Source organism: Equus przewalskii, chromosome 9 (assembly GCF_037783145.1).
Source record: "Equus przewalskii isolate Varuska chromosome 9, EquPr2, whole genome shotgun sequence".
NCBI lineage: Eukaryota > Metazoa > Chordata > Mammalia > Perissodactyla > Equidae > Equus > Equus przewalskii.
The window spans coordinates 17,971,886-17,990,090 of NC_091839.1; the positions used below are offsets into that span (position 1 = coordinate 17,971,886).

General features: G+C 52.5%; 1 protein-coding gene across 1 annotated transcript in view; it reads left to right on the top strand.

Moving 5' to 3' along the window:
- The window catches only part of GRIN2D (glutamate ionotropic receptor NMDA type subunit 2D), a 33,578-nt gene extending 15,653 nt beyond the window's left edge, over positions 1–17,925 (top strand). The window contains exons 9-13 of the mRNA XM_070558079.1: positions 124–353; positions 1,490–1,650; positions 14,816–15,003; positions 15,197–15,429; positions 15,601–17,925. Coding sequence (XP_070414180.1) covers positions 124–353; positions 1,490–1,650; positions 14,816–15,003; positions 15,197–15,429; positions 15,601–16,929 — 2,141 coding nt within the window. The 3' untranslated portion in view covers positions 16,930–17,925. The remainder of the gene's footprint in view (positions 1–123; positions 354–1,489; positions 1,651–14,815; positions 15,004–15,196; positions 15,430–15,600) is intronic.
- The last annotated feature ends 280 nt before the right edge of the window (positions 17,926–18,205 follow it).

Consider the following 18,205-nt stretch of genomic DNA (forward strand, 5'->3'; position numbering starts at 1 on the left):
GGTAGAGCCAGGGCCTCTTGAAGTGCTAGAGGCCTTGGGGGCCACTGGGAATTGTAGTTCTTTCTGCTCCCTCATTGAGCAGAAGGGATTTGGGGTCCATGTCCCCCTCCTGGCCCTCTGCAGGCCCTGGTGGCTCAACCTTCACCATTGGGAAATCCATCTGGCTGCTCTGGGCTCTGGTGTTCAATAACTCGGTGCCCGTGGAGAACCCCCGAGGGACCACCAGCAAAATCATGGTGCTGGTGTGGGCCTTCTTCGCCGTCATCTTCCTCGCCAGCTACACAGCCAATCTGGCCGCCTTCATGATCCAGGAGGAGTACGTGGACACCGTGTCTGGGCTCAGTGACCGAAAGGTGTGTGTGTTTGGGGCCAGGGTGGGGGGATGGGGAGGTGGCTGGGGTTGGAGGTCACAGAGCTTAGCACATGGGAGGTCCTTGGGGGTCTCTTCCCAGAAAGAGTCCCAGAATGGTAGAATGGAACATTCTGGAGGAGAAAGTTTACATCTTTAAATATTCCAGGGGAAGAGAGTGGCCCCCACACGTTCTAGGGGCCGTAGTGAGATATTCTAGACCAGTGCCTCTCTCAAACTGTGATGAGGGGCTAACTTATGAAATTTCTAATCCAGTGGAGGCCCATGCATTTGCAAAAGTAAAATACAAATGAATTACTAGAAAAGTGAGATAAAATTTAAAACCAGGACATGCAAAATCCAAACCCAAATTCTTATTTATTAGGTTCAAGAGACCGAAAATTATTCTGTCCAAATTGCTCGAAATGCTCTCCCGAGCTCGTGGTGGCTCACAGTGTGTTCAGGGACTGGTGGTCGGCAGGGCCCGCTTTGAGACTAAAGTGGTTAACTGGGTGTCACGACCCGTTAGAAGGTTGAGAGCCCAAGTCAATGGATTGCAACAAGCGTTGGTTTGTTTTAATGGAATGGAATAGACTAGAAACTATGTTTGACTGCATCTTACGTAATAAGGGTGAGGGTGGTTTTATGAAACTTTTGTTTTAGGCATATACACACTTGACACTGAGCCAGCATCCACCTGTCTGGCTACGTCTGTCGTTAAAACAGGGAACTATTTCTGAACGGATTGGGAAATAGCAACTACCCCCAGCCCCCGCCCTGCCAGCCCCCTGCCCCTGGGACCTCCCATGGTCCAGCAAGTTAAGGGTTAATGCCTGGTCAGGTCAGGGGCCTCCGGGACCCTCCTTGAGCTTTGTTGCCCACGATCAGGCGATGCTGCCTGTGAAATACTTCAGTATGACTCCCGATTACGTATGCATACGTGCGCATCTGTGGACGTACGTGCTGGTTGAGTAGTGTTTCCTACTGTGGGTCACAGTGAGCAAGTTTGAAAGACACTTCTGGACTGGGGCGTCCGCCGGTTGGCGGGTGTCCCCCCAGAATGGAGCACCTGGTCAAGGACATCCTCGACCCAGATGCCCCCCAGAGAGGGCGCCCTCGTAACTCCCCATTCTGCCCCAGTTCCAGCGGCCCCAGGAGCAGTACCCGCCCCTGAAGTTCGGGACGGTGCCCAACGGGTCCACGGAGAAGAACATCCGTAGCAACTACCCCGACATGCACAGCTACATGGTGCGCTACAACCAGCCCCGCGTGGAGGAAGCGCTCACTCAGCTCAAGGCAGGGTCAGCACAGACTTTGGGCCGGGGTGTGGGGTCGGGGAGCGGGGGGCTGCTGGGGACCCTGAGGATGCTTGCAGGTGGCGAGGGGTCAAGGGTCATTCATCGGCCTCAGAAGTGAGCCCAGGGTGGGTCAGCTGGGAAGGCAGAGGTCACCCAGGGTGGGAACGAACTATTCCTCCAGGAGTAGGATCCTTGTGATGTTTTAGGGATCCAGTAGTTATGGATTCTGAGGCCAGACTGCCAGAGTTCAAATCCTGGCTTTGTCCTTTCTTGGCTGTGTGACCTTGGGCAACTTACTCAACCTCTCTGAGCCTCCGTTTGCTCCCTTGTAAGATGGGGATAAGAGGACTCACCTCATAGGGTTGTTATAAGAATTATCATAGTTATTATTATTAGTTAGTAAATATATTATTATATTGATTATTTTTAGTTAATCCATGCAAAATACTTAGAACAGTGCCTGGCACACTGCAGGTGTTTGCTGCTATAATTATTATCATTAGGTTTGAACTCACTGGAATCAATACGTGGATTATGTTGGGTTTTTTTTTATCTTTTTTTTTTTTTTAAAGATTTTATTTTTTTCCTTTTTCTCCCCAAAGCCCCCCGGTACATAGTTGTGTATTCTTCCTTGTGGGTTCTTCTAGTTGTGGCATGTGGGACGCTGCCTCAGCGTGGTCTGATAAGCAGTGCCATGTCCGCGCCCAGGATTCGAACTAACGAAATACTGGGCCGCCTGCAGCGGAGCGCGCGAACTTAACCACTCGGCCACGGGGCCAGCCCCTATGTTGGTTTTTTTTTAACGTTTTTAACATCCGTTTCGCAGATCCTAAGGACAAAGTTAAGTTCTGGTGCCAAAGTGCAGTTCAAAGTTACAACAAAGCTGAGCACCGTAACTCTCTCCCTGTCCCTCTCTGAGTTGGTCATTCGGCAAGCATTTATTTTCTCAGCCCCCACTCTAGGCCGGGCAGTGAATGAACAGACTGCAGTTCCTGCCCACAGGGAGCTCACCACCTAGAGGTAGGAAATGAACAGTAAACATGCAAGCAGAAAAATCAGCACCATCATTTCAGAAAGTGACGGTGAGCGAGAGCCGGGGCCTATTCACCAGCGTGTTGGGGGCAGGCCTCTCAAAGGAGGTGACTTGCACAGAGCCCTGAAGGAGGTGAGGGAGCTAGCCAGGTGGACCTAAGAGGCAGAGGGGACGGGGTGTGCAAAGGGCCTGAGGTGTTGGCTTATTGGAGGAACAGCAAGAAGGCCAACGTGGCTGAAGGATGGAGAGCTCAGGTTAGAGGGTAGATGAGAGTAGGACACAGAATGTGACCCTGAGGCCAAGGTGAGGGCTGGGTTTTATGCGAAAGGCAGTAAGAAGCTGTGGGGACGGGGCTGATCTGATTTCTGCCTGTAAATGCCCCCTCTGGCTGACGTGTGGAGAGTGGATGGAGGCGGGTGTAAGTGGTGCCGTCAAGTCCTCTAAATCACCTCCCCCAAGGCCCACCCTCTGCTGACCCCTCAAGAAGCCACTCCTCAGCGGATCTTTTTGACCCCTCTGTCTTGATTAGAATTATTGGGCTGCAAGAAACGAAACCCAGTCAACCTGGTTCAAGTAAAATGGTTGGGTAAGCGTAAGAATACAGTGGAGTCTCTCAGAACCAGCTGCAGAAAGTCAAGCTAGGCTTTGTGGACATGTGAAAGGCATTCATTCATTTAAAAATTTTTTAAAGAGTACCAACTCTGTGCCGGGCACAGTTCCTGCACTGGACAACAGTAGTCAACAAAATAGGTAAGTTTCCCAGATCCACTAGGAGTGCTTAAACAGAGGTTTCTTTATCTGTCACAATAAGAAAGTCCAGGGCTGGCAGGATAGCTCAAAGATACTATCCACAATCCTAACTCTTTCCATATATTTGTTCCACCAACCTTGAAGCAGAGACCTTCATGCTCATTTTGGTTGCCTCATGGTCACAAGATGGCTGCTGCCACGCCATGGAACACGTCTTCGTTCCAGACGAGGAGGAGGAGGAAGGGTACAAGAGTGGAAGATTTTCTCCTGGCAAGGCCTTGCTTTTTTTATTGGGGAAAATAAACCTTTCTCAGGGACTTATAGCCCTTTCTTAGAACGTGTCAGATGGCCACTCCTAGCTGCAGGGGAAGCTGGGGAATTGAGCACTGTAGTCTTCCAGCCTCTGTTGTAAAAATGACAAAGGAAGAGGTTGTAAATGGAGACAGTGGGAGCCAAGCCAGCTGCCAGAGTCCTGCCCTTGAGGAGTTTGTCTTTTACCCCCTAGCAGCTTCTCTCTTGCACCTCTTCCTTCTCCAGCACTCTAGCTCTTCTCTTTTAATTTCTAGGGGCCACACGGTCTCTTGTCCCCCATCTCTCTATGCTTTCCCTGAAAGCATTTCTGATCCTGAGAACTTCAGCTCTTTCTTCTCAGTCGCCTCTTCTTTCTCTTGCCAACTCCAACTGCTCTCCTCTCTGCCCCACTTCACCCCTTCAAGGACTTGCCTTTCTCCTTCATTCACCCTCCACCCTTGAAGCCCCACTCACAGGACGTGGTTTTAGTAACAGGCTTTTCTTTCTTAATTGAGCTTTGGGTCCGCCCACAGCTCACGTTTGCAGGCCCACTGCAAGAGTACAAACGGAGGCTCGTATGCCATATGTCTCATGATTTACACTTTATAAATCAAGCTAGCAAACCATTCAAGCTTCTCAGGCTGCCTGCCTTCCTTGGCTCGTGGCCTTCAATCCCTCAAACTCAGCTTGGGATGTCACATCTCCTTCTCTGACTGCCCCTCCTCCCTCCCTCTTCTAAGGACCCTGTGATTATATCAGGCCCACCGGGATAACCATCTCTCCATCCCAAGATCGTTAATTTAACCACAGCTACAAGTCTGTTTGTAAGATGTATCTCGATGTAAGATAACAAAGCCATAGGTTCCAAGGACAGGGTGTGGACATCTTTGGGGAGGTCATTATTCTATCTACCACAGGTTCCCGGAGCATAATCTCCAAGGGAGGTGCGGGTTCTGGGTGAGCACGACCCCTGGGCCCCAGGGACTCCCTTCCCTAGGGGTGGGGGTGGGGCAATCTCCAAAAGCACGGGGTCAGAGCAGCGATCCCTTGCTGGAGGTCTAAGGTGGCTATTGAGTTTGGAGAATCACGCGCAGAGGTGTTAGGACAGCACAGAACAGGACAAATAAATTTTTTTAAATCGTGCATCCATCCATCCGTTCATTCATTTTGTCAACAAGTCTTTGATGTGTTCGGCTCTGTTCCAGATGCCTAAGCCCCCTTTTCTTGAAGCGTCCATTCTAGTAGGGGGAGGCGGAAAACTCACAGAAATTATAAATAGAATATCCCTGAAAGTCTGTCAGATCTTAAGCATCTCTGGCCATCTTTCTCCACAGCTGTCCCGCTTCCGTGTTTCTCCCACCTGCTTCTCTTCTCTCTAGAGACCAGTTTCCCATATCTTCCCGTATAATGCCGGGGTTCTGGTGTCCCCCACGGCCCGAGAGTTCCCAACAGTCCCCTGAAGGTGCTTAACAGCACCGGCTTTAGAGCCAGATAGTACTGGGTTCGAAAGGGAGCTACATGTGGGGCGAGTCAGTTGAGCTCCCGGCCCTTAACTTTCGCCTCCAGAATATGGGGTCAACACCCCACCCGGTTATAAAGTGGCTCTGGGAAACGGAACGTCGGGAGCCAAGGTTCCTCTCTTTCCTCTTTTCTCTTCCACTCTGGGGCCACTGGCTCCCGTCTCAGTCCCTCTGCACATACGGGTCTTGGTTTCAGCTGTGCCCACAAATGCCATAAGGCCCCCAGTTTCTGTGCAACCTCTGGGCTCCGGGGTCCAGGCCGAGTCTTTGCGCGCCTGTTGTCAGTTTCACCAGTGAGACTCTGATTGGTCCAGCTGCGGTCGGGTGTCTGTGCCCGAGCCAATCAGCGGCAGGCACGGTGGAACCTGGTCACGTGGTTCCCCGGCTGCTGCTTCCCTACCCTGAGCAGGTTCTCAAAGATGCTCGAGGGAACCTGTGAGCAAGTAAAGCGTCGCGCTCATTTCCAGAACATCCTCCCTGCACTGGCCTCCTGCCTTTCCCCCAGCTGCGAAGCCTGGTGGACCCTCAGCTCCCATCCCAGGGCCCCCCAAACCCGCGGGAGGACACCCCCTTCCTCTGTGCCTGGCTCCTTTCGGAGCCTCTTAAAGGAAATTTCGCCTTCCCCAATCTTTTTCCCCCTGTCTTTAAAGCCTTTGTTTGTGTCACACTTGCTTATTGTTAAAAATAATGAGATAAAAAGACAAGATCTTTCCCCTCCTCCTCCTTATTCATTGTTAATGGTTCCAGGCGTTTCCTCCAGCCTTTTTTCCAGAGCAGAGCTGGGAAGCCACATAGGTCATTTAAATTTTTCTAGTAGCCACATGTAAAGAAACAGACGATATTAATTTTAATGATGTATTTTATTTACCTCAGTATCTCCAATACATTATCATTTCAATACATAATATAAAAATTAACGAGATGTTTAACTTTTTTTTTTTTTTGGTACTTTGAGTGTATGTTATATTCACAGGGCATCTCCATTCGATCTCGCCACATTTCAAGAGCTCAGTAGCCACATCTGGCTAGTGGCTGTCACTCTGGACAGTGTAGATCTAGAACTCTGTCTTTTTACCTCTTGTTATTTTCCTTCCCGTGCTCTCTTTCCTCTTTTTCCTTCTCCTTTGCTTCCTCCTCCTTTCTCTTGTACTTCTTTCCCTTCTTCCACTTCCTCTACCCCTCCTTGGCTTTCCCCCACCTCCAGATGTATCTAGGGTCTCCCTGCCCCTTAGGATCTAGATACCATTGGCTCCAACCCCCCTTTCTAAGGATCCTGCAAATTCCTGGGCTTCTCAGGGTCACCCTCGCTTCATGCTCCTCTTTGCCAGATTTAATTCACTTTCTGGACCATCTCACTGGCCCAACTGTGTCTTCCCAGCTCCACAGCCTATGAACCAAAACTGGAACCGGCTCCTCCCTTAATCCCCACAGAAGCCCGCACTGACATCAGGCCTCTGTGTGGTGGACTGAACACTGGGAGCAGGAAGGGCATCATGTGCCAGCGCTGGCTAGTAGAAATGCAACGCAAGCTACCGTGTAATTCCAAATATTTTACTAGCCACGTGAAAAGACATAAAAAGAAATAGGTGAGGGGCTGGCTCCGTGGCCGAGTGGTTAAGTTCTCGTGCTCTGCTTCGGTGGCCCAGGGTTTCACCAGTTCGAATCCTGGGCACGGACATGGCACTGCTCATCAAGCCATGCTGAGGCGGCATCCCACATGCCACAACTAGAAGGACCCACAACTAGAATATACAACTATGTACTGGGGGGCTTTGGGAGCAAAAGGAAAAATAAAATTAAAAAAAATAGGTGAAATTAGTTTTAATAATATATTCTACTGAACCCAGTATATTCAAAATATTGTGACATAATCAGAATAAAAATGGTTGAGATCTTTTACATAATTTTTTTTTGCCCAAACGAAATCTTTGAAATCCAGGGTGCATTTTACACGCAGGGCACATCTCAGTTCAGACTGACCACGATCAAGGGCTCAGAACAACCCCAGTGGGGTGTAGCTGCCACATTGGGCAGCACAGGTGTACGTCATCTAAACGCAAAAAATTACACAGTGAACATGATGAGCACGAAGCATAGAAGTGCTCTGGCGACCCGCCCCCCAGGGGCTGTTTCACTTCCTTACTCAGCCCCAGAGCATCCTCCCCAGCCGGCTGACTCATCTCTCCCCTTTCCCTCTTCCGTGTTGTCCTCCTCAGCCCCTCCCTCCAGGAAGGCCCCCTGGGAGTTCCAGATCCTCCCTATCTTGGCAAAGTAGGGCGGCTTTCCCAGGCCCTGCCCCCGCCACCCCCACCCCCACTTCACAGCACAAAGTGCCTTCCTCTTTTACTTCTCCCAGAATCCCTCCCATTTCCAGTTTATTTAATCCTTATGTTCAGAGAGCAAGAATTCAGAGACTCAGGGGGACCCCGTGTCCCGAATCTACTTGGTTCCTGATTTTTGGAGAGCAGGGAGTGTGACCAGCAAGAGAGACCGACCCCATCTCAAAAAATGAATCCAAATCTGAGTTCAGAGAACAAGGCTCATCTATATATTTTTTTCACCCAAATGTCAGCCACAACCCTAGCCCTTAATAAGTAAAAATAGCTTGAGGCTTCATCCTGTGTCTTTTTATATTTCATCTTTTTTTTTATTGAGCTATAACATACATAGATTTTTTTCTTAAAGTATGCTTTTTGGTGAGGAAGATTGGCCCTGAGCTAACATCTGTGCCCATCTTCCTCTATTTTATGTGGGATGCTGCCACAGCCTGGCTTGATAAGCGGTGTGTAGGTCCTCACCTGGAATTCGAACCTGCAAATCACAGGCTGCCGAAGCAGAGCATGCGAACTTAACCGCTACACCACCAAGCCAGCCCCTCAGTTTAATTTTCTTTCCCCCAGTAATGTTACTGAGATCATAACGGTGTATAACATTGTGTCATTTCAGGTGTACATTATTACATATCAGTTTCTGTATAGACTGCATCGTGCTCACCACCAATAGTCTAATTTTTGTCCATCACCATACATATGTGCCCCTTTACCCCTTTCATCTGCCCCCCCACCCCCTTCCCCTCTGGTAACCACTAATTTGTTCTCTTGGTCCATGTGTTTGTTTATCTTCCACATATGAGTGAAATCACACAGTGTTTGTCTTCCTCTGTTTGGCTTATTTCACTTAACATCATACCCGAAAGGTCCATCCATGTTGTTGCAAATGGGATGATTTTGTCTTTTTTATGGCTGAGTAGTATTCCACTGTATATATATAGCACATCTTCTTTATCCATTCATCTGTAGAAGGGCACTTGGGTTGCTTACACATCTTGGCTATTGTGAATAATGCTGCAATGAACATAGGGGTGCAGAAGTCTCTTTGGATCATTGATTTCAAGTTCTTTGGAGAAACACTCAGTAGTGGCATGGCTGGGTCGTATGGTATTTCTATTTTTAATTTTTTGAGGAATCTCCATACTGCTTTCCACAGTGGCTGCACCAGTTTGCATTTCCACCAGCAGTGTATGAGTGTTCCCTTTTCTCCACATCCTCTCCAACATTCATTATTTTTTGTCTTGGTGATTATAGCCATTCTGATGGGTGTGATCTCATTTCAATTTGGTTAGCTCTGTAAAGACCCTCTCTCCAACTGAGGTCACATTCTGAGGCACTGAGCAGTAGGACTTCCATATCTGAATGTTGAGGGTTGCAGAATTCAACCCATAAGACTTCAGAGGTGAATGTTACTATTCCCATTTTATAGATGAAGAAACTAAGGCACGGCAAGATCCCACAGCCACTGGGAAGCAGAGCTGGGATTTGAACACTGGCCATCTGATTCTGAGCCCAGCCTCTCCCCACCACCACTCCGCATTGCCTCACGCAGGCACTGAGAAGCCCGCATGACCTTCCTGGGCCTCTCCCCAGAAGCTTCCTGGATTCACAAAGGACACCCCTCTATTTCTCACTGTCACCTCTTGCTCTGATTTCCTGCTGCTTCTGAATTCTCTTTCTCCCCAGAATTCCTTTGTACATTTTTTTCTCATGTTTAGTTCTATTTTTATCAGAGTTATACATCCGCATAGTTTGGGGAGTCAAATACAAAAAAGAAATTTTTTTTAATGAAAATCAATGGTCCTGCGTGTACCTATCTTCCATTCCTCCCACCCCAGAGGAATCTGCTTTGACCACATTTATAGTATAATTTTGTCATTTTTCTCCCTGTCTCTAAATACCATGTTTGCATGGCTACCTCTTGACTTTCCAATTTTAAGCATTTTTCCATTCACTTCTCACTATGAAAGACACATATTCATACGCTTACTTAAATCACTCCAGCCTCCCACATTGTGATTCTAGCTAAATGAATATGCAGTGTTTACATGTTATGACTGTGTAAACACTCCCACAGCTGCCACAAGTAGTAAACCATGATTACTCTCCTCTCCTACACAATTCTTTGTTTTTCCTGGAGTTAACACTTGTCTTTTTTTTTTTTTTCCGGTTGCTGAGTGGCTGAGTGTTTTTTGTGCTTAACTAATTCAAACCCAAATTCTCTGTTGATTATATGAATCTCGTCTTCATAGATTCAGACGCACCAGGTACTCCATTAACTTCATCTCACTGAAGAGGTTTCTCTCATGGCCTCTGGCCAGCTCCAGTCTGGTGCATGGCCATCTTGATCCCTTCACTTCCCCCGGGGTTTGGATCCTTGCTGTATCCCAATTCTCACTCCTCCTGGGTTTTGCTTTCCTGTTCTTTTGAGCTTCCTGACAAAAGGCACATGGGGGTAAAATTTTAGAAACATTGCATATCTGGGAAAAAAACATCTCTACTCTCTACTCATCTGGCTGGGTATAAAATTCTGGGCAGGAGAACATTTTCCTCCAGAATTTCGAAGGCATCCTCCATTGTCTTCTAATTTCCAGGGTTCCTGTGGAAAAATCCAAAGTCACTCTGATTCCTGAGTCTTGTAGGTGACTTGTTTTGCTTTTCCCCATCCTCAGTGTGTGGCATTTCTCAGCAGTGTGTCTTCAGCTGTTTTCATTGCTGGACCTTTGAATCGCATCCCCATGGCATTCTAAGAACTCTGTTTTTTCTATCTTTGAATGTTTATACTAGCCTATTCCTGGTTCAACGTTGCAGGATCTTGTCTCGTTTCTCTGAGGATCTTAACGGTAGTTGTTGGTTTTTTCACATTTTCTCCTGTCCACATGCTGTGTTTCCTCCAAGTCGCCACCCTCCATTTCTTTGTATCTTGCTTATTGGGGGCCTTCTCTGATGGCTAGGAATTCGTGGTAGTCTGTTCACAGTTGGGAATGTGGGTGCCAAACTCTGGAAGTGGTGAACTTGTGACTACATGAGTAGAATTGTTGACCGTGAACTTCACTGCAGGCTGATGTGTCTGGACCATTTTTGCTGGGGAATTCCCAGTGTCAGTATTTTTTGGTCTCTTTTCTCGGGTTAGCCACATATAGACAGAAAAATGCACGCATATGTACATGTATATATATATACATATTATATATATAATCTATTTAATATAGAGAGGAACAAAAAAGAAACAGAATGAACCAGGAGCTCCCTCACAAGATAACCCCTAATGATATCAAAGTTAAAAGGCATTCATTCATTTATTCTTTCATTCATTCATCCACTCAATGTTCACTACGGTCTTCTGGCACCAGACACGGGGCTCGGCACCGAGGGGATGGCAGTGGACACAGCAACGTCCTGCTCTCCTGGGGCTTCCATTCTTGCCTGGGGGACGGATGCATGTGTGTGTCTAGGGTGGCGTTCTCCAACAGCCTTTTGTGAGATGATGGAAATGTTCTAGACCTGAGCAGTCCAATATGGTAGCCACCAGCTGTTGATCACTTGAAATGTGGTTGGTGTGACTAAGGAACTAAACTTTTAATTTAGTTAAAATTTAAATTCCAATGGCCACCTGTGGCTAGTGGTTACCACTGTGGACAGCACTAGAAAATTCCGTCCTTACAGAGCGGTACAAGGGCAGTGGCAGCCTTATATGGCTTTAGCCGGCTCACAGGCCAACTATGGGCTTACCCTCCCACTGAGGGCAAGGGATGTCATAGGAAGAGAAAGGAAATGCATCTCTAAAAAGAAAGAAAGAAGGGCCCAGCCCGGTGGTGCAGCGGTTAAGTGCACACGTTCCACTTCAGAGGCCGGGGATTCACCGGTTCGGATCCCGGGTGCGGACTTGGCACCGCTTGGCAAGCCATGCTGTGGCAGGCGTCCCACACATAAAGTAGAGGAAGATGGGCACGGATGTTAGCTCAGGGCCAGTCTTCCTCAGCAAAAAGAGGAGGATTGGCGGCAGATGTTAGCTCAGGGCTAATCTTCCTCAAAAAAGAAAGAAAGAAACCGCTTCTCCTCCCAGCCAGTTCTAGAAGTCCATTCCATGAGAAAGGTTCCACTTCTCACTCGTGTAGGAGGGGTAAAAAAGGAAACATCAAATCCCCTTTGCTTAAAGTAAGCTGTGTGTTTTGCTTCTTTCAGGTCAATTAAAACACATATGCATGCACACATCTTTTCTACATTCCTTACTGAAAATACACGCTGTTCTCCTCTTGCTTTTTCCACGGAGGAAAATCTCTTGGCATCTTTCCCATGTTAATGAAACCTTACCTCTCAGCTCCAGTGCCCGGCCCACAGAACGCCCGCCTAGAACCGGCCAGAATTCATTCATTCAGCCACTCTTTACTAAACACTGTTCTAGAGTCTGTGGATACAGCAGTGAGCCAAACAGACAAGGTCTGTTCCCTCATGGAACTTAAATTCCAGTGGGGGGAGAGGGCCGATAAACTCAATAACTAGGAACATCTTATATTACAAGGAGTGAGTGCTATGGACAAAAATAGGGCAGAGAGTGAAGGAGTCTGGGAGACCCAGGGAGGAGGCCACAGCTTGTAGTATTAAATAGCGTGCTCGGGAAGCTGTCTCTTGAGTAAACAGTTGAAGGAGGTGAGGGAGCGAGCCAGGCTGTTATCTGGGAGAAGAATGTTCCAGCAGAGGGAACAGCCAGTGCAAAGGCCCTGAGGCAGGAGCACGCTGAAGTGGTCCGGGAACTGCGCAAAGGCCAGTGTGGCTGGAGCAGAGTGAGAGAGAGAGGCATGGCAGTGGCAGATGAGGGCAGAGGGGTGAGGAGGGATGTGTGGGTGTTTGGTGGCATAGGGCCTTCTCGCTGGAGGTAACTCCAGTCGCTCTAAGTGAAGTGGGGAGCCAGGAGAGGGTAGAGGGCTGAGGGGGGGTGGGAGCTGATGCAAATGTTAGGATCCTTCTGGCCACAGGAATAAACAGGACAGTAAGGACAGACGCAGGGAATTTTAATTTTCCAAACATACGCTTAAACCAAGGCTGTAGGACATGGCTGCTTTGCTAGAGGTTTAGGGACAATGGGGGCCTAGGGAGTCGGGGCTGGGGGAAGGGAGGCAGACATTATGTCCCAGAACAACGGAGCAAAGGGTTAAAGGGGAAGGCTCTTAGATCCCCTTTCCTGGAAGCTCCTCCAACCTTCCCACCACCGGAAGCCTTCATCTTGAGCTCTAAAATGCCCCCCACAAACACCGGTCCCCTGTGTGCCCCAAGGACCCCTGAAGACCCTCTTTCCATCTGCATCCTAGTCCCCAGCGCCTCCATCCCTCTTCGTCAGCGAGACCCTGGAAACTCCAAGTTCTTCCCACTTAAACCCAGGAAACAATTCACCCTTCACCCCTAAGGGCATTTTCCTAAACATTTGTTTCAAGGCGGCGGTGCCCGCAGGCCATTGAGATATTATTCTTGCCTCTATACATATACATGTTTCCAGACGTCGGCTGCCAGCTCCCTGCCTGTTAGGACAGATAGAAAATGAATTCAAACCCCATTCCCCCCAACCCGTGGGGTGGTAACTGGCCTCCCCAAGGGTCTGCTCATTCTTTGCCCCCACCCCGCCTTTTTTGCTTCTGCTGGATCCATTCAGTTTGGGGAACCTTCTGTCTGTCTCCCCATTTGAGACGCACAGACTAATTCTGTCCTTTTCCTTAATTTCTCTGCAACCATCTCTATACACAAGGCATTTATGTGCATGTGTGTGAGTGTGGGGATGGCTTTATGGAAAGCTTGGGGACATGGAGGTTGTGACATTAACAGATAGGCAAACGACTCAAAAGCCAGGGGGTTATATTCTCCTGGAAAACCCTTTGCCTTCCCCGCAACCCAGGGTCCACCCACCCGCCTCCATCTCTCTTGTTTTCCCCAGACCTGTCCTGTCCAATATGACTTAAATTTAAATTAAAATGAAATAAAATTTAAAGTTCCGTCCCTTTATCACACGGGTCACATTTCAAGTGGCCAAGGGCCACGTGTGACTGGTGGCTGCCACACTGGACAGCGCAGACAGGACACCTCCATCGTCGTGGTGTTCTCTTGGACGATGCTGGACTCGAACAAGACAGGCACCTTCCTCTAAGAGCTGGTCTGGTGTCTGCAGTTAAGATGACCCCAATTCCCCCCAACACATATGTCATTTTATTTTATTTTTATTTTGTTTTGTTTTGTTTTGATTTTGAGGAAGATTAGCCCTGAGCTAACATCTGCCACCAATCCTCCTCTTTTTTTGGTGAACAAGATTGGCCCTAAGCTAACAGGGAGGGTTTTTTTTGTATGTGGGACACCTGCCACAGCACGGCTTGATGAGTGGTGTGTAGGTCTGCGCCCAGGATCCAAACCAGCAAACCCTGGGCCGCAGAAGCGAAGCTTGCAAACTTAACCACTACGCCACCAGACATATGTCATTTTAAAAACAAATATGGGGGCTAGTGAGGTAGCGTAGTGCTTAAATTCACGCTCTGCTTTGGTGGCCAGGGGATCATGGGTTCAGATCCTGGGCACGGATCTACACACTGCTCATCAAGCCATGCTGTGGCGGCGTCCCACATACAAAATAGAGGAAGACTGGCAATGGATGCTAGCTCAGGGCCAATCTTCCTCACCAAAAAATAAATTTAAAAAGTAATAAAAATAAAAGACTAAATTTGGAACTATATGCTATATGGGATTCCAGAACGAGTTTATTTTCTCATTAATACATGCTGGACATCCTCACGTGTCAGATCATAAGCATTTCTGTTACTTCATAGAATAGTTACCCGGTGTTCCATGGTTTAGATTCATTCATTCACTCATTCATTTATTCTGCAAAACTATTGTTTGTAGGATTCCCCTGAGTCTCAGTCTTCCTCTTTAAAAAGGAGGAGCACATAGGGCCTTCCTTGGGGGCTCTGGTGAGGATTAGACGCGGAATTATTTCATTAACAGGCACAGCTAACATTCCTCCAGAACTTTCTTTACACCAAGTGCTACCTGACCTTTGCAACAACGCTACAAGGGCAGTATTGCTGTCATCCCCATTTTACAGATGTTGAAACTGAGGCACAGAGAGGCGCAGTGACTTCCTCAAGAGTCCCCCACTCGCTCGGGTTGGGAGCAGCTGGAAGTTAGGGGCGAGAGGAGTGGGCTGGGCCCTGAGGGCGTCGGAATGGGACTGACCCTGCCCTTTCGCGCCCCCTGCCCCCCAGGAAGCTGGACGCCTTCATCTATGACGCAGCTGTGCTCAACTACATGGCCCGCAAGGACGAGGGCTGCAAGCTCGTCACCATCGGCTCCGGCAAGGTCTTCGCCACCACAGGCTATGGCATCGCTCTGCACAAGGGCTCCCGTTGGAAGCGCCCCATCGACCTGGCGCTGTTGCAGTTCCTGGGGGATGGTGCGGGGGCTGCGGGCGGGCGGCCTGGGGCGGGGAGGGGTCGGGGAGACCCCCGGGTCCTGGGGGAGGAGGGGAGGAGGCTGGGGACAGCAGGGTCTGAGGGAGGAGGGGGCTGTGGACTAGACTGCCGTCTCAAAGAGGAGAGTCCTCAGAGGGTGCCCGTGGAAGGTGACCTCCCGCCCCCTTTCCCCAGATGAGATCGAGATGCTGGAGCGGCTGTGGCTGTCTGGGATCTGCCACAATGACAAAATCGAGGTGATGAGCAGCAAGTTGGACATCGACAACATGGCGGGGGTCTTCTACATGCTCCTGGTGGCCATGGGGCTCTCCCTGCTGGTCTTCGCCTGGGAGCACCTGGTGTACTGGCGCCTGCGCCACTGCCTGGGGCCCACCCACCGCATGGACTTCCTGCTGGCCTTCTCCAGGGTACGGGGGAGGGAGGGAGGCAGTGGGGGCGAGATGGGGGGAAACAGGCAGGGGCGCCTAGAAATGGAGGAGACCTGGGCCGGGATGCGGGAGAGGAGGGAGGACCGGAGGGAAGGCGGGCGGTCCCGGGCATCGCGCGCTGACCCTCTGCTCTCCCGCCGGCCCCCGCAGGGCATGTACAGCTGCTGCAGCGCCGAGGCCGCCCCGCCGCCCGCCAAGCCCCCGCCGCCGCCGCAGCCGCTGCCCAGCCCGGCGTACCCGACGGTGCGGCCCGCGCCGGGCCCCGCGCCCTTCGTGCCCCGCGAGCGCGCGGCCGTGGACCGCTGGCGCCGCTCCAAAGCCGGGGGGCCGCCGGGGGGCGCGGGCCTGGCCGACGGCTTCCACCGCTACTACGGCCCCATCGAGCCGCAGGGCCTGGGCGTGGGCGACGCGCGCACGGCGCCCCGGGGCGTGGCCGGGCGCCCCCTGTCCCCGCCGGCCGCGCAGCCCCCGCAGAAGCCACCGCCCTCCTACTTCGCCATCGTGCGCGACAAGGAGCCGACCGAGCCCCCCGCCGGCGCCTTTCCGGGCTTCCCGTCGCCGCCCGCGCCCCCCGCCGCCGCGGCCCCCGCCGTCGGGCCGCCGCTGTGCCGCCTGGCCTTCGAGGACGAGAGCCCGCCGGCGCCCGCGCGCTGGCCGCGCTCCGATCCCGAGAGCCAGCCGCTGCTGGGGCCCGGCGCGGGGGGCGCGGCGGCGGGGGGCGCGGGCGGCGGGGCCCAGGGCGCACCCCCGCCGTGCCGCGCCGCACCGCCCCCCTGCCCTTACCTCGACCTCGAGCCGTCGCCGTCGGACTCGGAGGACTCGGAGAGCCTGGGCGGCGCGTCGCTGGGCGGCCTGGAGCCCTGGTGGTTCGCCGACTTCCCCTACCCGTACGCCGAGCGCCTCGGGCCGCCGCCCGGCCGCTACTGGTCGGTCGACAAGCTCGGGGGCTGGCGCGCCGGCAGCTGGGACTACCTGCCCCCGCGCAGCGGCCCAGCCGCCTGGCACTGCCGCCACTGCGCCAGCCTGGAGCTGCTGCCACCACCGCGCCATCTCAGCTGCTCGCACGACGGCCTGGACGGCGGCTGGTGGGCGCCGCCGCCCCCGCCCTGGGCCGCGGGGCCCCCGCCCCGGCGCCGGGCCCGCTGCGGGTGCCCGCGGCCGCACCCGCACCGCCCGCGGGCCTCGCACCGCGCGCCCGCCGCCGCCGCGCCGCACCACCACCGGCACCGGCGCGCCGCGGGGGGCTGGGACCTCCCGCCGCCCGCGCCCACCTCGCGCTCGCTCGAGGACCTCAGCTCGTGCCCCCGCGCCGCCCCCGCGCGCAGGCTCACCGGGCCCTCCCGCCACGCGCGCCGCTGCCCGCACGCGGCGCACTGGGGGCCGCCGCTGCCCGCCGCGTCCCACCGGAGACACCGGGGCGGGGACCTGGGTACCCGCAGGGGCTCGGCGCACTTCTCCAGCCTCGAGTCCGAGGTATGACGCGGCCCGGGGGGCCCCGCCGCCCCCTCGGTCAGCGCAGGCCACGGCCCGAGGGGGCAGGCGCAGGGGACAGGACCCGCGTGGGTTGGGAAGGAAAACAATGGAACTGGCCGGACCCCGCCTGGAGCAGCGTCCTGCGCCCCCAGCTTTGGGGGCACCGGGAGCCGGAGGGGATCTGGTCTCCGCAAATCTCACCCAGTCTGAGAGCGAGGGGGCGGGGGTCTCGGAGCCCACTGGACCTTTTTTTAAACCCGACAAGGGCTTTTTAACGTCACCAGATGGGGCGGGAGTTGGGGGGGGGCACGCCGCGCCAGCGCCCCACCCCCACGCCCGGGGCCGTGGCCCCCACATCACTGTGCAGCTCCCCGGCCCCAGCCACGCCTCCGGGGAAGCCCGTTTTTAACCTTTCATCCATCGGGACTCAACTGTGAGACGCGTTCGCCAAACTGTGACCCCAGACCTTGGCCCCGCCACACAGAAATCCCTGACCCCAGACTGTGACTTCCGACCCCTAAAAATGGGCATCCGACCCCAGACTGTGACCCCTGACCCCAAACTGTGACCCGAACCCCCGACTGTGCCCTGACCAGACTGTGACCCTTGACGTCAAACCGTGACACCCTTCCTTCTTTTCCACCCTCGGTTGCTTTTCCCTGTTTTGACCTAGGACACGCCCCCAACGGAAGCCCCGCCTCCCCCGGCCCCAGCGTTGATCCCAACCTCCATCCGGCCAAAACTTCCCGACCTGTCGCACCTCACTACCAGCCCCAGGTGCCACCAACCACATCCTCTCCAAATCTACCCCTTACTTGTGATCCTTCAGTGATGACCCAGCAGACCCCCCCAAAAGGCTCCTCTTCCCAGATCTCCAGCCGGGTCTGGAGCTGGGTTGTGGAGCAGAGGGTTTGGGAGTCCACACTCACCACCGACCTCCCTTCCCGCTCTCCTGTTCCACATTGCAGTGTTTGGAATAAACCATGTTTTTATGCCTCCTCAGTCCAAGTGTGAGCTCCGTGTCTCTTGGATCCCCTCAAATTTCTCTGGCTGCGAAAAGTCCCACAGAGAAAATGGGGGCAGAAAGGGAATTAGAGCAAGAACAGAGACCCTGGAGGGAGGTGAGAGGCAAAGACCCAGAAGGAGGCGGTGAGAAACCGCCCTGGGAAGGGAAGGGTTGAGAAAGGGAGGGGGCGGACAGAGACCTAGAGAGAAGAGGGGACAGAGAACTCAAGAGAGATCTGGGATCAAAACATTTTAGGATCAAGTGTAGGGTCCCATT